The sequence below is a fragment of the Atractosteus spatula genome, chromosome 5 (assembly GCF_055471065.1).
Source record: "Atractosteus spatula isolate fAtrSpa1 chromosome 5, fAtrSpa1.hap1, whole genome shotgun sequence".
Classification (NCBI taxonomy): domain Eukaryota; kingdom Metazoa; phylum Chordata; class Actinopteri; order Semionotiformes; family Lepisosteidae; genus Atractosteus; species Atractosteus spatula.
Window position 1 is genome coordinate 21,557,666 of NC_142710.1, and position 24,856 is coordinate 21,582,521.

At 39.0% G+C, this 24,856-nt stretch overlaps 2 protein-coding genes across 5 annotated transcripts in view; one reads left to right on the forward strand and one right to left on the reverse strand.

The window, feature by feature from the left end:
• The window catches only part of ide (insulin-degrading enzyme), a 46,679-nt gene extending 36,678 nt beyond the window's left edge, over window positions 1-10,001 (forward strand). For all 3 annotated transcript variants that reach the window (XM_088915448.1, XM_088915445.1, XM_088915446.1), the window contains exons 22-25: window positions 2,549-2,610; window positions 5,378-5,450; window positions 6,640-6,707; window positions 7,370-10,001. In XM_088915448.1, the coding sequence (XP_088771574.1) occupies window positions 2,549-2,610; window positions 5,378-5,450; window positions 6,640-6,707; window positions 7,370-7,465 (299 nt within the window). In that variant the 3' untranslated portion in view covers window positions 7,466-10,001. The remainder of the gene's footprint in view (window positions 1-2,548; window positions 2,611-5,377; window positions 5,451-6,639; window positions 6,708-7,369) is intronic.
• Window positions 10,002-10,671: 670 nt separating this feature from the next.
• Window positions 10,672-24,856, reverse strand: part of marchf5 (membrane-associated ring finger (C3HC4) 5) — a 37,973-nt gene continuing 23,788 nt past the window's right edge. For both annotated transcript variants that reach the window (XM_088915449.1, XM_088915450.1), the window contains 4 exons: window positions 15,419-15,549; window positions 14,560-14,743; window positions 13,746-13,912; window positions 10,672-12,780 (listed from right to left, as the gene is read on the reverse strand). In XM_088915449.1, coding sequence (XP_088771575.1) covers window positions 12,664-12,780; window positions 13,746-13,912; window positions 14,560-14,743; window positions 15,419-15,549 — 599 coding nt within the window. In that variant the 3' untranslated portion in view covers window positions 10,672-12,663. The remainder of the gene's footprint in view (window positions 12,781-13,745; window positions 13,913-14,559; window positions 14,744-15,418; window positions 15,550-24,856) is intronic.

Consider the following 24,856-nt stretch of genomic DNA (forward strand, 5'->3'; position numbering starts at 1 on the left):
TTGCACAAAGGAAAACTGATTCATAAGCTACTTTGTTAGTAGAGTATTGTCAGTTCTTCTAGAGGTGCTTTTTAAATTGGCCCACAGGAATTGAAATAACAAATCCTGCAGTGTTTGTTGCCTGTTTTATTTGTGAAGTGTTGCCCGTATAGTTAACATTAAAGATATGAATGATTCTGTAGGGAAGAGAGCAGCTTCCTTATCCCAGAATTGATATAGAAAGTGTACTGGTTAAACATGTGAGATTGAAGTATATTTACACTGCAAAAACCTGATAGAAAGGTCAGTCAGTACAGCTCTACTTCTTAATTTTCTTCCAAAGTGGAGTGTAAAGTAAAAGTAAAAGTTCTACAATTAGGAATGGATAAATTGAGGGAAAGCCCAGCTTTTATGTAATTAGCCTCCGTTGTAACAGTGCTAATAAATGAAGCTTCTGTTTGAAAGCAGCATACTGGATGCAGTTTTTCAAATCATTGGAGACTATTATTCTTTTTGCCCTGCTGGATCTTTCAGGGTAGAAAGGAAAAAAAAAGTTTAAAAGAAACAGCAGAAATGAACAATACTTTAATCACTAAAGATACTAAGCTTTGACAAGTCACGACGTGGAAGATTTCCGTGTTTTCCAGTTTTGTCTCTTTATTTTTAAGGCATGGTGAGTCATTGTCGGAAGTCTGTTTAAAACTGTACAGAGAGCTTGTTAACGCTCAGCTGACACAGTGAGTGTTATCTTTCTGTCTAGGGCATTTGGAAGGAAATCTGATTTAGGGTAACGTATTAGTGTAACATACACAGAAAGACACTGCACATTTCACATTTGTGCGAGTGTGTTGTCTGGGGCTGAATGTGTTTGTAGTCACTGGTGATGTATGTTATCAAAACACAATTAAGTAGTCATTGGTACACTACTCAAGCTGTAGAAAGTATTAGGAATTTTGTTTATACCTTAAATCAGTTGATAATTGTTTAATTTAATTGGATAAATGTAATATTGTTGATCTATGTCTGAAGAGCTTCAAGAATTAGTTACATGGAAATGTTTTAGGGTTGTAAATTTAAAGTTATATCTTTGTTCTCTGAAAAGCTATGGATGTACACATAGAAAAAGAAAAAAAAATCCAATTTACCTAAAGCTGTTTAGTATGTTTTTATTTGGCTTTATAACATGTTACACAAAGAACCCAATATAATTTTCTGACCTTAGTGTATCATTTGATTTCAATGTCTCAAACAAGAAGAAATACACATACTTACAGTATGTATAAAAAATAAATCAGGTCTTGATTTTATAAGAGAAATAAATGTTACAGTATTTAAAGTTTTGTTAAAAATCATGGATTCATATTTAGCAGTAAATTCTATGAATACAGTATAATCAATAAAGCATAATCCCATCATTGCACCTATTTTCTGGAAACATGTATTTGCATATGTTTTCAAGAGCATAGTAGTACTGTGTTTGATTATGTTACTTTGATGACTCATGCATTACCATGGTAACATTTAATATATACCATTAAGGAAAGAAAAAAATAGTGTTTGACTTTTGTGTCAGGTTAGTTTTACTTAATTATTTTGGGTTTTTTTTTTAATTGTTTTCAAGTCTGCTGCTTTTTACAGTTCTGACCTCTTTGCTTGTCTTCAACATTTTTGCAGTTACAGAACAAGGCTTTTTAAATCTGCATCATTTTCACAGCCCTGTTTCCATGTGCTGGGGAATGTTGTTTCACAGTGCTACATAATAAAGATGGTGCCAGTCTTCACCCATCCCAGAGAGTTCATGAATCGCTGATTCAATTAATCTGTCCTTCAAGTCATGTTCCTACAAACAGGCTAGAAGTTAATGTTGTGAACTACCCTACATTCTGCATAATTTGTTGTTCAACACTAGTGATGAATCTCCCAGTTACCAAATGTAACCACATTTTTTTTTTAATTAAAAATTTTCAATTAAAAACAATTCTTCATAAAAGGTGAGTGATGAGCAACGGCAAAACCACAGATACGGTATGTGCTACCAGCAGTGGGACTTCAAGAACAACTAAGTTTATCCACTTATTGTGCTGCAGTGACTACTGTACTTCTGCATAACCTTTAGAAACTGAGAAATGGCTGATAATCTTGCTAGCATGTTGTGTAGTAAATTGAATAAAGTTATATAGTAAAGTGAATAATCCAGAAAGATTATATTCTTGTAACATATATATATATAACATCACATGCAGAACATACAAAGGCTGTTCTCATTGACAAACCCAGTGCAGAGCATTTCTTCAGATGTCAGACCTGTTCAGTTTGAAATAATTCACAATTTCTTCTGCTGAGACAGGTGTGCAGCAGGTTGAATTGATCACCTTGAAAGATAAATGAAAAATGTAACAAATTGGGTCTGTTTATTTTTATGTTTAGCATACGTTTGGCTGAGAAAGTAGAATACTTTTTTTCAGAATTTGCTCTGTTAGATATGCAGTGGATACCTATCTCTCTTCAGCAGGATGGCAGCAGTTTTATTTTTTTGTCTCTGTTTCAAGATGTTTTCTTTTTGTTTCAGATAACATTGAAGTTGCATATCTGAAGACACTGACAAAAGAAAATATAATGCAGTTTTACAGGGTGAGTGGTGTGGCTGTTGTGCCTTTGTATTTTTTAAGGTAGTGTGACAGTAAGTCTTTTGTCCTTTAAAAAATAAGCAGTAAGTCAGTACAAAGATCTGTTAAAGACTTTTGAAAAGATCAGTTCCAAAATGTGTTGTATTAAAGCCTTTGAATGTCAGATGCTGTAAGAGGTTTGGGAATGTAGCTATGAAGTCCCTCGCAGTATAATGATTGCACAATGGACCCAGTACTTCTTCCTGTCCAGCATAATGAACCCCCCACTGTTCTTGACAATTTCAGGGGAATTGAAACAAAATGAAAAGCACCCCCTGAGACGTATGTGAATGCATAGCTGTCTGGGAGTGAAAAAAATAAAGATCTTAACCTTTTGGTCCTTTAGCAAATTGATGTCTGGGTCCTGTGTGAAATATTGTACTTACAGGTGTGCGTCCCTTGTGTCTGCATGGAGGATTCACATCTGTTTCAGGGATGGATCAGTTCCCTTTATGTCTGTGTGCATCACGCTGGAGCTGGCTCAAATCAATCTGTGATATAGTCCCCTAAACCCCAGAGGTGTTAAAAGGCAGTTAATAAAAGTTGTACACCATCTTTTTATGTAGGACTGCAGCCCATTTACCAGCTGTGATGGGGAAGTTCAGTATCTCTTGCCATGAAAGCACTGTGGAGGTCATCAATTCTGTGACTAATCTCTGAGAGTGACAAGCTTAATGTTTTAAGCAAGGAAGCCTCAGAAATCTGCATTGCCCCATTAAAGCAGCAAAACCAGATTTCTTTCTCTTCCCTAAAATATTACACCTTTTCTTGCACCCTTTTTCATCTTCTAGGGTATATTTATATACAGTAGTAGAGGTTGTGCTAGCACTTAAAAAGAAGTTTCCTAGCAACATACGGTGAGTGTTGACGTAGTTAGAGGATTATTTATTAAAATGCTAGCCTGCATCTTGTACCACTATGTGAATATCAAGGAATGAAAAGAAACTGCTAGGACACGGTATACAGTGCTGTGGAACCGCAAGAGGCAGGTGATGGGAATCATGCTGTGACCTGCTGATGTGCTTCTGTTGCATTAGTATTGTTCGGGAATAAAATCTCTGCATGGCTCTGAGGCACAAGGTAAAAGGCTCCTCAAATAAAGCCAGATTCCCTGCCTCTCAGCGCTGCATGAAAGTTATTATCCCTTTTGTATCTTCATGGATGATGCTACTTTTATTGGGGGACTCACTGTCTAGAGAACTCTTCTGTTTATCTCCTGAAACATAAGCCTTTTTAAATAAACCTGGATTATGCCCTTTAAATATCCCTTTAAATAAACCTAGAATATGCCCTTTAGCTGTGATGCCTTTTCTGAGAAAATAACAAAAACCTCCTATTTATTGGCTTTTATCCCTTTAGAAACATGAGAATCTAACTATACTCTCATTTATTCCTTATTAGTTAATAACAGCTGGAAACATGATTGTGTGCCTTATTCCATATTAATCACTGCTGTTGGCATCTGTAAGCAGATGTACACAACTACAGCTGTCACAGCTTAGCATCATTGAAACATCATTGAATAAGGTACAGTAGGTGCTCTTAGGGTTTCAGTGGTCATTTGAACCTGTAATTTTAATACTTTTTCCTGCATTTTCTCTGTAATCAGTATTTTATGTTTGTTGAACAAATCCATATTCCTGAAAATTAGTGAACATCTAATTTTGCTTTCTTGGACAACTGCCATTTTGTCCAAATTGTTTGACTTTACACTGAAGTGTCAAAAATGTTATCAGCGGCACAGATTGCTGTCATTCCTGTGAAAGCAATAGGCTAGCCCTGCTAAACATAACCCAGTACATAAACCAAGTGAATCCCTTTTTTTCTACACTTAAGTGCACATAAGAACGATTGCAGAAAAGAGGCCATTTGGCCCACCTGACCCAACGAATAGAGAGTTTGTTGATCCGAGGATCTGGTCCAGCTGTCACAAGAAGGAAGCAAGGATTCCGGCTTGTAAGGCTGTGCAGGACATTGCTCTGCACACCCACAACCCTTTGTGTAAAGAACTGCATATTGTTCTCGGTTTTAAATGTACTTTCTCGCAATTTCCATGAGTGCGCTCTGATTCCTGTTTCACTGTTCATTCTAAAAATATCCGCTGGGTTGACCTTGTCACCTTGCCTTTAAGAATTTTGGAAACTTGTAACTTGTGTCTTCTCTGTTCAAGACTATAAAGATTCAGTTCCTTTATCCTGCCAGCATAGGACATTCCCTTGTCCCAAGATCGAACCGGTTAGACTTCTCTGGACTGATTCAAGAGAAGCAATACATTTTCTATAGAGTGGTGACACAAAATGTACACAGTATTCTAAATGAGGCCTCAGTAGTGGATTATACAGTTTTAACATGTCTGCCTTACGTTTGAATTATACACTTTCTCGGCCGTTATCCTTGAATGGCCTCCGAGTATGCTGATCATTCTCATGCATTCTGCTGATGTGAGGGCTGTTTATTTTTGGAAAGTCTTGAGCTGTACCTTGTGCGGTCTAAAAACCATTAAAGAGCAAGATCAGACTGATGTGACACTTTTAGGCTGGTGACATTTAAAATGTAAGTAGCATTGTGCTTGTGCCAAATGAGGTTTTGATGTAAACATCGCCACCACATTGTGCATCAGTGTACATGACTGTAACCTCATGCTATGTTTGACACCGACAGTATTCCTTCTGTTGTCACGCCCTGATGCAATCCAGTCTTCTTTTCCTTATCTGCTGTCTCCTTATTTACAGGACCTCCTTTCAGTGGATGCTCCCAAAAGACACAAGGTGTCTGTGCACGTGCTGTCGAGGGAAATGGATTCTTGTGAGTACTGCAGACTGGGAGGTAGAACTGGGGTTGATTTATAGAGCGTAATTAGTGTGTTAGAAGTGCGGAAATTCCAAGTAATCCATTGTGCTGTGACTCCCGAGCAGCGAGCAAATAGTGTTGGTCTGTCTCTCCTATTGGCCTGCTATCTGCGCACACTGGAGTAGAAAGGATGCTGTGCTCCTGATGCTGGATTAGAAAAGGGTTTTCGATTGAATTTTTCCCCTCATGAGAAGGAATTTATAAGCTCAGCAGCTACCCTCCATGTCCCACTGATAAAAATGCTTTAGTCCTGCTGTGAGGAGCACTTCTCCTACCTGCGAAAGTGTTTGTATAGACACTGTTCTCTGCAGGCTCCTGCGGGTCCAATCACTATAGCCAATGCTTCAGTTTTTTTGCTCTTAAAATTGGCTTAAATCATAAGAATAGCTCTTCCTCCGCCCAAACACTCCAAACAAATCGGTACTGAATCTTCTCCAGTTATGGTAAACACTTCAAACTGAGAATTTTCAGTTTTTTTAAAGCATTTAATTATTTCACCTGTATATTAAGCACAGTGCTGCGGGCGAGTTTTAGAGGACACATTTAGCAGTACGGAGCCTTATGTGGTTTCATAGCTTGTAGGAAACTGCAAACTAAATTTGAGTGAACTAATGAAATTCCTTTTAATGCAACTGTTGTTGAGCTTTAGAATATACAAAAAGATTAAACTTCAGCCCTGGTTTACTGAGGCCATAGGGCTTTTTTAAATCCCAGCACACCAGCTGAAGTTGAACGCTTTGACTAACAAGAGAATTACAGCACCGAGGAATGAATCTAGTTTTCAAGCTGTCATAAATCCTTATGGCTCTGAATTATTTTTTTGTGTGCGTGCGCAATTGAAGACCAAGCTGCCTAGTCGATACTTATTTCTGATTTTAAGGGCTATTAGATCACTTTTTACTGTTCTGAAATGAGATGTGAAACAAGCTGCGTATTAAAATTCCTTTCCTCAGTAAAATGGAGTTAGAATCACAAATTGCTGCTCCAGTTGATCAGTTTAGCACAAGCTGCCCTCAGTCATGCAGTTTCCTCTTCAGTTTGGGGTGATTTTTTTGAGCAATTTGTTGTGGTACCACAAACTAGGCTGTGATCAGCAGCATTCTTTAATTATTGCCAATGACTTGACACATTCTTGGTTTCCTAGGTCCGGTGGTTGGTGAATTTCCGTGCCAAAATGATGTCAATCTGGCTCCAGCGCCTTCCCTGCCACAGGTACAAGGAAAAGTCCTCTTATTTCAGAAGCAGACCTGGCCACAGAGCAGTACCAGAACAGGGACAGGGGCTCTTCTGGTTTGGTTAAGTTGACAGGACATTTAATCACAGTGAATTGGTTATGTTTTGCACTCTTCATACAAGTATTTAATCTATGCTCCAGTGATTTTTAACATTCAAAGGAAAGTCTGAATGTTATCTTCTGAAGGACAACTAGTTTGAATTGTACTGCTTGACCCTATAACTTTAATATGTGCTGCAGAATTATATGCAGCATTTGTATCTCGTGTCCTTTTAAAAAGAATCAAAGTTTTGTCTAAAAAAATAATCAAGTAATAAAGATCTGTTGACTAGCCTTGAGACAATCGGGGCAGCAGTGTGGAGCAGTGATCAGGGCTCTGGACTTGTTACTAGAAGGCTGCGGGTTCAAATCCCAGAAAAGACATTGCTGTTGAACCCTTGAGTAGGATACTCACCTGAGCTGTTCAGGTAAAATACCCAGCTGTATCTCTGAGTGCAAATGTAAGATGAAGAGGATATAATTTCAGATTTAAGAAAGCGAGATTGCTGGTTTCGGGTTAGGGAAGTGGATTAAATATTGCCCCCAGGCACCAGGCACCTTCTCTGATCTCTGATCCTCTGATCGCCTTTCTTGTCTCCAGCCTATCCTGGTGCAGGACATGACGGAGTTCAAGCGCAGCCTGCCCTTGTTTCCTCTGGCCAAACCGCACATCAACTTCATGGCAGCGAAGCTGTGAGTGGAGCCCACCTGCTGGCTGGAGTCCAGGCCTGTGACATGGGAGCTAGAATAATGAATAATCTGTCTTTCAGTGTGTGTGGGTGGGGTGGGGTACTCTATATATGTGTGTGATTTACAGCTAGCTGTGTTCATTATCATAGCTCTTTGAAAAATTGCAAATCATCCCTTTTTTTAAAGTATTCTTTAAGTAGGATGTTATACAATTTTTACAAAACGGAAAGCCTGGAAAAAGACTGATCACATAAATCCTAGATAAGAAATTTTTGGAGTGTTAAACACCTGTGATATGAAAAGCTGCTTAGGGGAAAAATATTAATTGATTTTCAATGAAGGTATTGTAATCTTTGGAGGTATGGCCAGAGTTAATGCGTTATGTTTTTCAGAGAAGTGCAGAATGCTGATTTTTTTTCTTTCATATGAATAACGCAAAAAGTGGAAACGGTAATTGAAGATTTATCACTCTGAGCCACTTTTTTTTAATAGATCAACAATTCCTGCAACACACTAATGTAGAAAGAAATATTTCCGTATTGATTGAACATCAGCCTTATATGAAAAACTATATTATTGAGTTTTAATCTTTATAGAAGTTTGGGAAATTGACAGTTTTGAAATTGACAGTTTTTATTTAAACTAGTAAAATGTTGGGACCATTAGAGCAGCTCGATTTTAAACTGAAAACGCGATGACAGAGGTAACCGCATTAACTTTTACGTCACCTTTGTTTTTAACTAAAGCTTTTTACAGATATTGTCGAAGCATCTTCTCAGGGCTACTCTAATTTGGTTTCACTTTTATTAAAAATTAATGTAAGCCACTTTTGAAATCTTCTACAAGGTATCTCATCGTTTCGGTTTGTTTATGTGAGTGGTGGTGGGGAGGGGGAGTTTCAGGAATTTCACTGTTTTCCTTGAAATAAATGTACATCTTTTGAGCCCTGCATGGCACGGAGACACAGAGTTGGTTTCATAAGTGCTGCTGGCTCCCAGTCTTGGTAATCCTAGGAAGTCCAGTCCTCCTGGACACTGCTCTCAGCCAGAGGCTGCTTCTTTCTGCCTCAGTCCTGGAGTGAAGCCTGTGGCTGCTCTTTCCAGTGAGCTCAATCTTTTTTATCCAACCCTTTGATAAAACTAATGATAAAGTTAATTAGGCCTTTCCATTTCAGTGCTTAAACAGTAGGAGATTACACTGAACTAACTTTTCTGGAGCACAAAAGTAAATTTATAGTTAATTGAAGCTTTCAGTTAAGTAACTGAAAGCTGCTGTGCACTTCAGGACCAAGAGTGAGAGAACCCCATTTTTATATAGAGCTGCAGTGCAGAACCAGTGCAATGTGATATTGGATGCTTTAAACCTTTATAAGTATTATGTGGCTTCCTATTTTCCAAAACTTGCATAGCTGTGCATTTTGTTAAAGGGTACAACCACAGTGCCCCAGCCCTAACTTAGTACTCCACCCTGCTCGAAAAGTGGGAACAACCTGAAAGATCGTTCTGGAGAAACTAAATTCTGATCTCATCTCCTCATCTTAAAATTAATTTAACAGCACAAAATTTAGTTTTACGTTTTTAAAACTTTTTTTTCTATCCCTTCACATTTTCAGTGTTATTTTAAACATAATCTGTTTAAAGTGACTGTTTTAGGTTACTTCAAAGAGACTGTTCAGAGCGACAATGCTGTGCTTGTACATATGCACTCACACTCAAGCAATAAAGTTAAAGCAAATGCGAAGTGCAGTCAAAAAAAGTCAAACTCTTGAAAGATCTGTTTGCATTGCACTTTAAAAACGTTTTCTCAGAATCTGCCAAGTTAGCGCATAGATATCATCCGTGTTAAATTTTTTTAATGAAAAAGAGTATCTTGTCTAATGCTTTAACGGTGTTCACATGAAGTTATTTAAGATTAGAGAAGAAGATAACTAGCCTTGATGGTTTCATTGCTGGATTATTTGTTCCCACCACTCTGCCATTAATCTGCTCAGTCTTCATTTCTCAGGGCTCGATGAACATTTTGAAGCCAAATTACTATCAAGAATCATTTTCTTAGTAGAAAACATGCTTGAATCAATCTCCTGTAAGTTGTCTCAGGCTAGCTAGAATCAACTGTTATGCTGCATTTTCTATTAAAAAAAATGTATTTTTACAACATCCTGCATTCAGAAATAAAGTGTTGTTACTTAACCAGTTGTTTACAACAGTACAAAAAGCTTCTTAATGTTCCAGCATTTTACTATGTTTAACACCTTAAGTAGAAACTCAGGCTTATCAATGGATTCTTGCATTGAATCCAAAGGTGCACCGTGTTTGAGTAGTTACACTGTACAGAAATTCATTTGTAACCTGTTGTTCACATCCATTTCTTGTGAATAGAAACATGGATTTCATGTGAAAAATCCATTGTTTACATTGATTTAACAGAAACAAATATTCTTGTTGGTTGACTGGTTGTAGAAGCAAGTGCATGTAACAACCAGTGTTTTAAGAGTGCAGTTATTTTTTTTTTTGCAGTTTACAATAAAATATGTAATTACCTCCTACCTTGTCACCTCTCATAAATCTACAAGACGCACAACAGGAAACAAGGTCCTCTTGGGCCCATTAGCATTTTGATGCTTCACTTCCTCAGAACAGTAGGAGTCACTTGGAAACACACACCCGTATGGAGGAAGCAGAAGAAGAGCCCAATTTGAAGTGGTGCCTAACATGAGGGCTGTTCTAAAGCTATTGGTTTTTCTTGTAGTGAAGAAGGCAGAAAGGCTAGCTGAAGGCTTTCTTACAGCCATGTTAGGTTCTACAGGAGGCAGCATTTTAAATGTAGGAACTCTTTTGAATCCGAGATGAAAGTAATAAAAGTAGTCCTTTATGCTTGTTGTGTCTGATAGGACAATAGGGTGTAGAGGTAGTGGACACATCTGTGATTCGTGTAAATGAGTATATATTGTAGGCAAGGGCTTCCACACAGGTGGGGCTTATGTGTTAAATAATGCCACACATGGTGGCCCAAGACCCTACTGAGGGACTTTATATAGGCTTCTCTATTTTTCTGCCCATTACCTATACATATACAATTATTCACACGCAGTTTATAAAGAAGAAAGATCATTTATTTTAAAATCGAACCCTGAAAAGGATATTGAAAACCTTTCACTTCTACAGGGTATACCAAAAGAGAAAATCTGATGCTTAATTATAACTCCAATCATAATCAAGCAGTGAAAAAATACATTTATTCACAATTATCAACCATGAAACTATAAAGTCAGAAGCAATATACTGTACAATGCATACAGATTTTTACAATGTAACTATTCATCATTTGGCATTTATATATACTTTACAATAACAAAAATGTCATAGCATTAATCTTTTGTGGCTTATTTTAAAGTGTTGCTGACACGTATCTTGGTGGTAGGAAATGGTCCAGCTGTACATTAGTCACTCGACACCTGGCCACAAAAGCCTGAAATGTATTTTTTTGGTTGCCTTTAGATTTAACAGTCATTGACCCAACAAACTTGGCTTCTGTGTTGTCTTACAGTGATTATTTCCGCATTTGGCTCGATATCATCTCTATTACAAGTTAACTTCACATCAACATTTGCAAAAGAGGGCCGAAGTTTTAATGAAAGTTTTCAATGGCTACTCTGCATACAATACAATGAAAATTTTTAGGTCACAGTAACAGTACTAATAGTACAAGCGCACAGTTTCTACGCAAGCAAAAGATTCTGCCGAGACAAGCTTTTGTTTTGCTGTTACTGTTTTACGTATACTGTGTCTTTAAAAGCAAACATTGCAATTCCAGTATAGCTGACAAGACAAATACCTAAAAATCAATTTATAAGCTCCATAATTGAGTGTCTGAATAACAAGAGCTCTTTTTCTCTCAGATAACAACAAAACCCTAAGAACTGGCAATGTATGTACAGTATACACCCTCATCTTACCTTATGTCTAATTTATTTTTTATTTATTCATTTTATACCAGATTATTAAGTGTCATTACGTGTGCACAGAAAAATAACTCCATGCTTGAGCCTTCAGGTTTCAGAAAAACTGCACAACAAAAAAGTTTTTTTTACAGAACACGAAAGAGGAGGTTTTAGAATTAAATGTGATGAATGTTCACACTTCCAAGAGAAACTGAGTCAAAGGCATATGTGCAAGGAACTACTTGCCTCATGTCTTTGTGACTAGGCTGAATCTTCAAGGCTTCATGTTTTAATCATGAGTAAGTCATGATATTTCTGACACTACTTGGCTATTTCATTGTGTTAAACTAAACAATGTGAAGTTTGTTCCAGGTACTAGATTCATCAGTATACTTTTTAGCTTGTGTTTACATTTTATGATTTTTTGGGGGAGAGGGCAGCCTGAACCAGAATTTACATTCTCAGTACCACACCAGTTTGTTATTTACCACACTCCATATCATCCAGTTATATTTTTTGTGAGATAAATAGAATCATCTCCACAAAGCTGCATTTTAGCCATACTTGTATGTATTGTTCCCATCAAATTATACTGCCTCCTTCTTAATGTATCTTTCCAAATGTTAAGAAAGTGCACTGGATAAAAGAAACATCAGAGGGGGAATGTGGAGGGGGAACAATAACTTCTGTTTTAAGCAACAACAAAAAAGACAGCTTTACAGAAGGAGGAGATATGATTTCCTAGACCACTGTGGGCTATAGCAATCCCATATATACTGACAGAGATATTTAAAATCTAGCTCCAAAACTGAGCTCACAGCAAAAAAAAAAAACTTGCAATCTTGTAAAAGCAGTTTTGCAGAGTTAATGCTTCACATCACTTTTACATCCCTGTTATCTATCCCTTAAAACGCTATACATGCTGATTATTAAAAACAAAACACTGAGTCAGTCACATAAAGCGCTTTCTCCTGTACCTCACATTTGCGGCTACAATGTCTGCAGACAGCTTTTCAAAACGTGCTACAAAGTACTGAAAGAAAATCACATTTCCTGGAACAAGGGCGAGCATGCTGCAGTTCCCCCTCCCAGAGATTTTGCATTTCAAATGCCTTTATTATGTTTGTAAAAAAATAAAGTACCAGCAGTGTACAATAATTCCATACAACAAAAATATTACTTGATAGAACCAATATAGCACAGTCTAATTTAGTGGATGAAGTCTACTGTACAGCAGTCACAGTTCACTGGTTCAGATGGAGACTTCAGGCCTCCTCCTGCTCTGGGTAATTGAGGATTTTGCGGTGAGCCTGGCGCAAGTACTGTTGCTGTTTGAAGTACACCTTGAAAGCTCCTTTAATGGCAACAAAAGCAATTCCACCCTGTGAACAAAACAGATTCAATATTTATACTTAGCAGGAATAAAAAAAAAAAATACATTATCTGATAGGAAATGCATATAGCTCTTATATGTCTGCTTCAAATCTTCAAATACCATACTTCAAAGTCACTGTAACAATGGTTGTGATCTCCATCTTCGAAGGGACAATTCCCTTCAAAGGAATTTGAAGTAAAAACTTAAAGCTCTGTCAAAAACAGTCTTGTCAAACATTGAGTAATGTTTGAAAAGGGGCAATTTGTGAAAACACGCTCTCATCACCCCTCCTATTCAGTTGCTTTAGATACATCATATCGAATAGAGCAAGACTTCACAAGATTGTGCTTTAATACGAGTATAACGTACACAGTATAAAATACACATTTAATAGCAGCGGTTACTGGAATCACTCTCACATGAGGGCTTTATGGCAGATCGAAGCCTTCCACTCTTTCTGAAATCTTTCTTGGTGTGGTGTCATGTGACCTTTACAAATACTTCTGCTGTCTTTCCAGGACATTTCAAATTCCTTTCTTTAAAGAATCACAGCAAGATTACACTGCTACCATTTTATTTCCTCTGCAGTAGAGGAATGTTCAGACTTTGCTTTCTAGTCCAGAAGCTGCATGAGAGACCTACAGTAGTTGTCCAATGGCAAATGTCAGCTGACAAGTAAGAGGAGCTCCTAGAATTACCTGGTTTATGAATCCTCTTTCGTCTGGCTTCATTATTCAGTTTCAAAGAAAGCAAGCTAAAAAGGAGACCATTGTTTCTGTGAAAGTTGTGGCCTCACACCAAGCCACCCATAACTACGAAAATTTCAACATGAATTATTTCCCTGAATAGAGTATTTATACTCTTATCTGGGCTTGATGATAAAACACGCCTGACTCCTTCAGGGCTTGCTGCCACAGTGTCACTGAGAATTGGTGGCAGGCCAGTTACACAGAAAGGTAATCATGTTCCTACCAGAATAGTCCTTTGTAGATTAGAGTTGACACTACTGAACATCAGCTTTCCCACAATAGTGGCGATTGTTGGAAACACTAGAGCCCCACAGAGGATGCGAGTGGCAGAGACATGATCTGCTAGTGGGCTAGCCTCAGCTGGGATCCGAGGAACAGGACAGCCGATGCCTGCAGACAGAGCAGCCGGTCAATACAGAAGCACACTGCGGCACCGCACTGCACAGATAATACAGCACAGATACCAGAACAGCGCAAGTTTTAACGTTGAAAGATTCTAAATAGAACAAGTCATGATGACCGTAAAAAACAAACACAACCATTCTCCATGCTTAGCTGTTTCCCAGGCACAGTAATCTCATCTGTCACAGAAAACCAGATATAGACACATCCCCCGGCACTGCACTTGTGCTTTGGCTTCTCACACTTGTGCGTGAGCAGCAAGCCGAGCCTGTGCTTGGAAAGGTCAAGGGTCTGGATCTGTTCCGTCTCAGACTAGGATCTGGTGTCTGGACATTGATCACTTTCCTTGATGAGCTTAGTGGAAAAAAGTAAAGGCTGCTGAGGAAAGGAAGCCAATGGGGACGCCTGGGTTACTTTGTTAGACGTTATGGGTGTAGCGAAAACAGATATTGCAGACGGGCTTTTCTTTGTTGACAATGTTCTGCGGCTAGATTTCGTTCTCGTTTGAAAACGGATCTTGGCAGCATGAGTTTACATAAAGCTTTAACTGAATTTGCTTTTCAATAGTTATGCAAATGTGTGTGTTTTTTTTTTCTCTTTACATCCCTCCTCTGCAAGACTGCTTCTTGCCTTACCTGGAAAAATACTGTTTAAAATCTGCAGTTTGTTGGAGTACTTGCGCCACAGCCTAAGCACATAGTCTTCCCAGCGGATCATTTTGCCCAGGATCAGCATGACGGGGATTGTCGGAAGGCCGATCAGGAGGAACAGAGGGTCCGCCCTCTCCATCACGTCCAAGCCTTCTTTGTGTCCCACAACCTAGGAGAGAATCAGCAGTCACTCACCGTGCACTTAAAGATCTTCTTGTTTATGGATGTGGGGAATGATGAGCACAACTGCGAACATCTTGTTTTCATTTTAACTTCAATTAACTAGATGGAAACCCTCGCTTCAGATGAAAACTGTAGTTTTCTACTTTTTGTCAATGCAAAAAGTTAATGAATTAAGAAAATATCCATACAAGAATGAATACCATTGTTAGGCAAGGCCATATGGCCCACACACATCTTTTAAAAAAATAAAAGACTTAGTTCCACACGCTTGCTGTAATTTTGATTCTTAATGGCAGGATTTGCAAAAACCTTCAGTACCGTGCAAGCTGAACAAAAGCACCATTCCTGCTGGTTATAAAACCCTGCTGCAGCGAGCTGGAATTAAATTCAAGGATATTTAGAGCTCAGCACAGCAGGCACTTAATTAAAAATGTTCGTACATTCTTTACTGCAGCAGAATACAAGCAAAACAAGTGAGGATTTTCCCAAACATATTTAATGATAAAATTAGCATGTTTCAGCTATTGGTGTCTTGACAAGAGAGAAAAAAAAAGCTAAACAAGCACAACGGATTAAATAAGGCTTGCTCATTTTTTTGCAGTATAAACATGCTCAGATAAATGATCTGCAGAATTTTCCGCCACATAAACAAAACGCGCACCTGCATGACAGTGACGGCCCCATACGTGACTGCGGTCCAGTAGATCGACCCCACCATGATTCCTGCGGCAGCGAACGGACAGGCCTTGGAGATCAGCCGGTCTGCCAGGTCCAGAACGTACACCACTGGACCTGGGGAGAGCACAGCACACTGAGGGGCGACTCCGGTGGAACTCAGGAGTCACAGGAAAATGCCACACCTGCCACAGTGCTTGTGTGGCACAGCTTCAGTGGTGCAACACCTTAACTCATTGTGTGACGGCACAACTCAAAGGTGTCTTTATCCGCCCCTCCTGAACGTTCTGTACATGGTGGAATCCATTAATTAAAAAAAAAACATTAAAATGTGACCTTAACACCTGCCTTAAAACTACTGGAGCAGAAAATGTATTAAAAAAAAGTATAGAAAAAAGTGCCCCCATCTCTGTAAATAGTCTTAGGTCTTCTGGCAACTTAAGCATGTGAATGTAAATTATTTTGCATTAAATCTGGGTTAAAGATAGGACTGATCCATTGAAATTACAAGGCTTTTACAATGGAGGAAAACGTTATCATTAGGCCATAAACATTGAACCATGATAGAGAAGCCGTAGCTTAACATATAAATGCATTTAATATTGCAAAATAGTAAGGATGTTAAATAGGATTATTTTACTTACAACAGCGATAATGTTAAAAGGAGTGAAAGCGCAGTGCTGAAAAGTGTAAAAGAATTTAGAAACAACGAGCGCTTCAGCCTTGCTTTTTGAAGTAACACCCTTCATGTACCCTTTCCTTTAAAACAGTGTTTCAGTTTTAAAAAAACAGAGTAACCTCACCTGAGAGTCAGTGATGTAAGATGTGCATAATGAGATAATGTTCAGGCTTGAAGAACAATGCATACATAGTCTACATCATCCATCAGAACAGCTCATGACAGCAGAAGCAATCAAACTCATTTCCTTCCAGCAGGGGTCACAAAGAGCCTGCTCTGCCAACAGAATGTACTCTTTTCTCTGATTAAGAGCTCATGCCAGCAGGCAAAAACCCAGGGAACACGTAACACATCTAGGACATAATTTAATATTGATAAATCATGACTATGCATCACATAAGGACAGCCTTTAATATTTCAGCATGAGAATGGTTAGTTCAAGTTAACCTGACAGTTTTAGCCATACCTTTTCTTGCTTTTCAACAACTGATGTTTTCTCATTTACCACTTTTTCTGCACAAAATTGGATTGCATTGGTATTTCCTACAATTTATTTTGCATTAACAGATCACTTTTCTTATTTTGCCATTGCTATTGTTGCATATACAATCCCTGGGAGTGAGAACGATGATTCTGAGAATGAGAAAGGTTGGACGTTTTCGCAGCACTGCTCTTTGTCACTTGTCACACCACCAGCCTTTGAAGGAGCCCCAGCCATTTTGGCAATGACAGCAACCCACAATAAGGGTAATCTCACCCGCATGCATGATCCAGAGAAATGACATCAGAAGCTCCTAAAGACTCCTGGGAGCTGGGTTGTCATAACTTCTTAGTGGGGCTGTGGTGTCACGTTGTAATTAGCCTAGACAGAATTATTACAGAATTTCTTTACATTTGCATAGACACAAATGCCATTTAATTAGTTTATTTCTGCACCAAATTTTCTCCAAATGAAAAATATCCTTTCCAACTTTCAGAAACGATACATACAGTACCACAGGGGGAGGGGGGGGGGGAGGAACGCAAGTACGTGAAGTTTAAAAACGGCAGGTGGCCATTCGGCTCAGCTGGATTGTCTGGATATTAGGAGCTAATTGCTCTGAGGAAACTCATCCAACCATTTCCTGAAAGAACATGGCTGGGTAGATTGTTCCAGACCCCCTATCTGTGTCCTCTGAGTCGCGTTTCGCGTTTGATTCTGAAGGAGTGCATGGGGTTGAATCTTTCAATGCCTACAAGGATTTCAAATACTTGAATCAAGTCCCTATCTTAGTCTTGCAGAGCAGGACTGGAGAAGCTTTCAGCTATTGAGAAGCTAATACTGGTCAATACCACTTCTTTATGAAAGATTTTAGCAGCAAAACAAACGTCGATGACACAGGTACCATGCAACCAATGAAAGCAAGCACAACGCTGATGAAGACAGTGATCTGGGACGTCCATTAATGAACCTCTAAAGCAATACAGAGCAATTGAATGTAGTCCTTTCACCAGAGGTAGAGTAAACAGGTCTGAATGAAATGTTCCTTTGTAACATTTATTGTTCATTTGGCAGCAAAGGGCTACCAGACAGTGCTGTCCTTTGTCTTCTAAAGCAAATCACATTCAGAATCTCCTTCAAGAACTGCTTCCTCTTGCATCAGGGTGACCTTTTTGTAAGTATGGGATTTTTTCCTGTAAAAGAGCATTCTGTCGATTCCATAATGTGGGTTCTGACGGAAAAAAACAAAACAAAACCAAAAAAGCTTGGTCATTTAATACCTTAATAAATCTGACCTCATATCAGACAAAGTAATCTCAATTACAAAAAACAACATATGTACTTGGCTAAATTCCACCCTGGGCTTGCTCACTCAGGTCTATATAAAGCTCCCCGTTAATTCAATTGATGACGCAATTTCTCGCCTCTCTATCTGATCTGCTGTGTAATGGGGCTGCAGGTGCATAATGGCTGCCGTGCACCACCCAGGTGGGGGCCGCAGTTCAGTAGCAGGTTTCCCCTGCTATATATAAAGGCCTCTTGGCTCCTTGGGGATGAAAAGCACTATATAGAGTAATGCCAGGAATTACTGTTTTCCTTTATAAATCTGCGAAGACGAAGCCCTCCGAAAGAAAGAGGTGATGAAATCCAGCTGCTGACCTGTGCACCCCATGAATCAAATGAAAGAGTCCAGATGGCACTCTGTGACAAAGAAATATGTAAACCAAGAAGAGGTATGAATCATTGGGAATCAATAAAAAATAACCAGGAAAAATAACCAGCCACACGTCACTGGCTAGTTGAATACATGGATGTTTTTTTAACCATTCCCCCCCCCTTAATTCCCAGGGTAGGGTTAACAGCCAGATTTCTTTTACTAGAGACATGACTCATGACCCTAAATACACAACCTCACACAGACAAAGATGGAACTCATTCTAAAATGTAAAGCCGCTTGCTTATAAGTGAGGAAGTAAAGTATGTTTCCTTTACTACTCGGATGCAGTATGTAGCAAAGCATGGATTTAATAACAATGGACTCAAGGAGAATCCATTCACCCATCCATTTTCTAACACCTTTATCCATTACAGGGTTGTGGGGGAGCTGCAGTCTATCCCTGCAAGCTACAGGCACAAGTTGGGGTACACCCCAAATGGGAGTGCAGGGCACACGCAGACACCAACACGCACTCATTTAGGGCCACTTTTCCCAGAAGTGAATTAACTTAGTTAACCAGTATGTCTTTGAACTGTGGGAGAAAGCTAGAGCAACCAGAGGAAACCCACAGAAACATGGGGAGAACATTTTAAACTCCATCCAGATGGCACCCCAGAAACTGAACCCAGGGCCTCAGCACTAACCATCCTTCAGGAAAGCTCTCCCAGACAATATGAAAGCATCGGAAGTAAGAGTTCTTCATGCACATCGGGCACGTGGCAGCAGTCTGTACATGGTAAAAATGGTTCTCACACCCTGGTGATGCTACATCTCTAATATTGACAGCTCCAAAACACGACAACTTTGCCCATCACAGGACAACCCCGACTAAAAATGTCCTGCCTCATCCAGTTTTTCTTGGTTAGCCCCAATGCTCAGTGCACTTCCAAGCAGATTGACGTCTGAATTTCCTCACATTGTGTTTTCTGGGCCTTCTAGAACTGGCGCAGGCGTTCCCTTGGCTCCAAGCGCAGCTGGTCACTGTGAAACCGACACCCCCACAGCTCTGGAGTAAGAGACAGCCATTTTCACAGCTCAGCTAAATGCCACATCCTGAGCAAGCACTGTTTGAACAAAAGGGATGGAAAAGGGCAGGTGTCCAGGGAAACAGTTGTCTGTCTTTTTCTCCGGGAAAAAAAAAGAAATTATCTTTACAGTAGATGTCTCCTATTCTACACTCTCTCATTCCCAGAACTCATCAGGTCTGCCCAGCGTCTGTCCAATAGCTTGGAGAGATCTGCTATTTTTGCCAAGAAGACATGTGCCCTGGTCCTGAAAAGTCAGAAAAGAGTTCACTGGTAAAATCAATTTCACAGAGAAAAAAATTTAATTCACCTCAATCCTATGTGTATTACTTTATATCCTGATGTTTCAGCAGCAAGGATATTCAATAAAAAATGAGCGCTTTAAACAGCATTGCGCTTTCAATGTGAGCAAAAAAGTGTTTGTATTTATACTAGAACTCTAATCAGAAACAACAAGGGAATGTCACACCAGACTGTGAAATAAAAACATGGACAAGATCAGACTGCAAAAAAATACTTTATTGCTTTTGAACTATTCAATGATATTCTGTAGCAGCAATAAGTATGCATTTAGAAATGTCTTAGGGGCTCCCATATATTAAATTCAAATATCTACACTGGTACTGGAATTTAGGTTAGATCCATCTGAATATATAAACTGATAGAGTTTGACTGTCTTATACATTAGTGAAATAAAAAAAATATATATCTTTTGGCTTCCTGTTAGAAACTTTGTGCATGCAACCTGATGTCATTTTAACACTAACATTTCGTGACGTAGCGCAAATGGCTTCCCTGGGTTCACACAGTTCATACCCAATGAGACAGGTGATATCTCTTTAGACAACGTCGTTAGCATGACCTTTGCATAAAGTACTTATATACAAGGTAGAACAAGGTTTCAGCTTTTGTGGCAGCACATAAGGCTGGGAGAAAAGAAAAAAAAAAGACAAGGGCTTTTATCCCAGATTAGGATGACCTCTCCCCAAGCAATCTCAGGGATTTAAAGTTTTAAGTTCTAAGTGCACATTGGACTTTGAAACAGACTTTTGCCATAGTCTTTATGTATGCTCTAGTTCCTTGTGTCTCTTTTTGGGGTGTGGAGATGATCTAGGATGATATTTAGAAGAAAGAAGCCTGATTTCGACTCACAGACTTATGAAGAACCTGTTTTTAGACCCATTACTTCCCTGCTGGTTCCAGTGACACGTTATGTCCTGTGCGATTTCAGAAAATGATTCTTAAAAACCGGAGACGAAGAATGAAAAGAAAGCATACATGTTTTATTTAAATAAAAATAAACCAAAACAATCTAGTTCACTGGCCAATAAAGGAAATAAATACGGACAGTTAATGTGAAAGTAATTTGAGGAAGCTCAGCATTAGAGAATATGCAAGCCAGGGTGTGATTAATTTTAAATCATTTTAAAATAACCCTTATAACCTTTATATATATATAAAGCTTCAGAAGCCTTAAATGGCACATGTCTGAAATGATTTACAAATAGTTTCAGTTTTGTGCTCTAAACAGCTATGGCACAGAACTGCTGTTTGAGAATGTGATAATGTCTCAAAAAAAACAACAGAAGTGGCTTGGCTCAGTCTGCTTCTGGGCAAACGTATTCAACATAACACTCTGCAGCTGAGAATGTCATCAGATGTACTCATACATTTTAGAAAACAGCAGGAGCACAGGAAATCGACATGCATTGTCACACTGCTTAGATGATGTTAAAAAAAGGATGCAACATTTTTTTTTCACACCTGAACTCTGACACATCTGACAGGACAGAAGTGATATTGATTGGCCTGCTCCTTATCAACTCCGGAACCGTGTCAACTGTAGTCTGACAATTGATAGTTCCGGAATCGGTCCAGGTGCTTGGGTCCTGGCTTCGTCTTTCACCCGTCTTGGAGTTAAAGCTTAAGTTTGCAATGCTGACCTCTTTTCTTCGTCTCTCACATCCAGTTTTAGTTCTCGCAGTCTGATGCAGAAAAGCACATGTATAGTGTTGTATTTTCCTGGCTTGATTATTGCAATGCCATGTTTGAATTGCCCTGCTTTAGCTTTTACAGCACTAGGTCCTGCACTCGTGGACTTCAAAATAGAATTCAAAAGACAGCTGATCACCTTTAAGCCCTTGAATGGTTTGGTTTATGACCGCATCACTGAAGTGGGATCGCCCTGTACGCCTACACGTCATGAGCACTCTTTGGACTCTGCCCTTGTTTCGGTTCCCAGTACAAGACTCAGAACACGGGGACCTGGGAGCCTGTGCTTGCTGTTCTGCTGCTTGGAGAATAATCTCCCAGATATCAGATCTTGCAAGTCAGTCAGCACTTTCAAATCCTTTCTAAAATTTCACTATCATACTCCAGCATTTCTGTTCCATTCACTGTATTAAGTTGTACATATCTGTTATTGTTTGTTTTTTTTGCCTTTGACATGTTTTATTGAACTGTGCCTTGAAATGTCAATAAAGATACTATATCATATAAAGATTAATTACAATGCCTGATATTCTCCAGCATGAAAAACTATATGAAACTGTGAATATTTCTCTTATTTTAAACTTTTTTAAAACCGAATGTATTTCGGAAATGGTAAGTTGTAACCTTACTACAAAGTAACATACTGCACAGGCAGGCCTCCTAGACACGCAGAAGGTTTCCCATTACAATTAGAAGTGTCAGTCCTTTGTTTTAGTCACCTTGCCACTATGCCCCGAGTCCCACTCCCATTAGAAAAAAGATATTTGCAGGGACAAATTTACATTCGCTTAGCTTTGCATAGTGCCATCTTCCACAGCAGAAAGCATTATTGGATTTTATAGATTTCTTAACAAAATTAACAAAAAAAGTAGCTATTCGGGCAATCCGCACCTTCAGAAAGCATTATTGGATTTTATATATTTCTTAACAAAATTAACAAAAAAGGTAGCCATTCGGGCAATCTGCACCTTCATAGTTCTGACAGTAGATCTGTTACAGATCCTGATGCCTGTAAATGTCCTTTTTTAAGAAGGAATACTTCTTCTTTCATTTGGGAATTTTTACTCGGGATACTGACACTTACTAAGACAAAGGGCATACTGTAGGTCTTCCCTTCCACTCGTTTGGAACTGGGACACACATGTCAAGACACTAAGAATAAGGTTTCCTGCAGCACAGTATTCCACCCTGTGCGGATGAATGAATGAAAACTGAGCGCACATTAAAATTTAAACGTAAAGAAACACAAGCACAAGTAGGTTATGCAGATAACCACAAGGTTCAGACCTTTACGCAATATTCATTTTTGCTTCTCAAGAGATTTTTGTATTGACCTTTGGCTCACTTTTGCTTTTGTCAAGCACTTTCTGGTAATTATCTTTTTTGCTGTTATTACGAAGCTGGTAAAAGGTATGTGAATGCAAAACATATAAATAACCATGGTGCAACAAAAAAAACGTGATCTGGTACTTTGCAAAGGAATTAAAAATAAGATGACGTATTTTCCTTTGATAATACATTTATATTAAAACATTCATTCTTACAAACATAAAACCCAGGGTACATATTTCTGAGACTTTTTAAAACAGTACCGACTCTGAACTCGGAATATATTTTCATTGTGCACACTCACTCATAACACAGTGTAATCCTGGATCAAAAATGTTTTTTTTACACAATGGTGCTCTCAACGGTGCAGTGTAATCCAATAGAAAATATGTCTTCCCTCCCTTGACAAATTAGGTGTTGCCCATTTGCTATTTTTTGTTTTTCTTTATAATTCTTTAGGGAACCGATATGCATATCTGCCTTTTCAAAGTATTGTAAGCCTGGGCCATTGCATACACCATTTGGCTTAAAATGGCTTTATGGTTTAACTTCAGTAATTATATTGGATTCTCATCTTCTAACTACCTAAGCAATACAAAATCCAGGACAGGAGGAACTAGGTCAGATTTAATGACTATTGGCAATAAAACCAGCTGAGCCATTTTTATATAACTGCAGCTATTGCTACACATTTCCTTTCTAGGACAGGCTTCTTGGAATGCTAACGTGGTTTTACGACGTGCACATCCATTTATTTGTGGTGCAGATTCATTTGGATCAGGACTGGTGGTAAGGCAGTATGAAAACTCTCGCTATGCTGGCCTGAACTGCTCCAGAATGCATTACAAACTGGGCTGTCAACAAGGTTGAGGGCACAAAGGGGTACATAGTAAAGAGCTAATTAACACTTGCAGGGTCTTTCTTCAGTGCTTGTGAAAGCTTCCCAAAGCATGCGCACTACAGCTTTAAACAGGAGCTGCAGTGAACAGGTAAGCACCCACCCCCACACGCTTTGTCCTACAGCTGAAGGTGATGGTAAATGATCAAGCTTCACTGCTTCTCGGCAGAGCTGCTTCTCTCTCTTAGGGATGGCTAAGTGTTTCCTGCCCCATGTCTTGACCCTGTCTTAGAAGCTAACTACTGACAGCACGCAAGATCTGTCTGAGGCACATGTGGAGTTTTTACAAAACGCTTATCACCGCTTTCTCTGTGAAGAGAAAGCTGTACTGAGTCCTGCACTGCAGTATGGTTTACAGGCAAGGGTCGCTACATGCTTTACCTAACTCGTAAAAGCACATCTTTCAGCAAAAAAGTAACCGCGGATAATCACTAGCTGATTCTCTTTTCAATTCCATTCTCCCCTTTCTCTTTTCTCTCCGTAATGTCTCAACAAAGCCACATTATTGATCATGCTTTATTGCAAAACCGTAGAGCTTTTATTGAATGCAAGACTGTTATTTAATTTGGAACTACTCTAAATAATGTGTTTTAATGCAGTGTTTTACTCATGCCAGAAGTAAAAGTTTACAACTGTGCTCCACATCACAGTGTTCTGCCTTAGGGATGGAATGGTGACAGATCTGAACAGGAAAGGACACCATATATAGGAATGTTCTACTTTTAATCAGTTGATTAACCAAAGTATGACTGTTTTTAACAGACTGATCCAGTTTCATAGCTGTACATCAAGATGACAAGGAAACATGAGGACCAGCACAGTACCAAGCCCACTGTACATTTTTTTCTCTTCTCTTCCAATGTCTAGGGTTGCGCCTTGCTGCACTGGCTGTGCTATTTCTAATACTCATTACTTATCAGTCGTGGTGACAGCTCTGTTGTAGCTTTATACGTATTTTACCACCACAGCATAATCTTCTCTTTGCATTTTTTCACATCAGCCTGCTCAACCTCTGAAAGATTGGATGATTTCTAATGAAACTGCAGTGTCATTTATCCAGCAAATGAGGCTATTTAAGCAAAAAAAGAAATAGGATTGATATATTATATCAGCTGGGTAAAAGCTCCTACCTTTTGGTATACTACTGGTTATACCATCATCTTCAGTAAAAGCCTCTCAGGTGTAAAAGGTGAAAATGGTATGTTCTCACGTCTTAGCTCATGGATATGAACCCTGAAAGAACACACTACGAGGAATCATTGAGAGACCTTGCTGAACTGCCCACCTTCGTCACAGGCCTTAA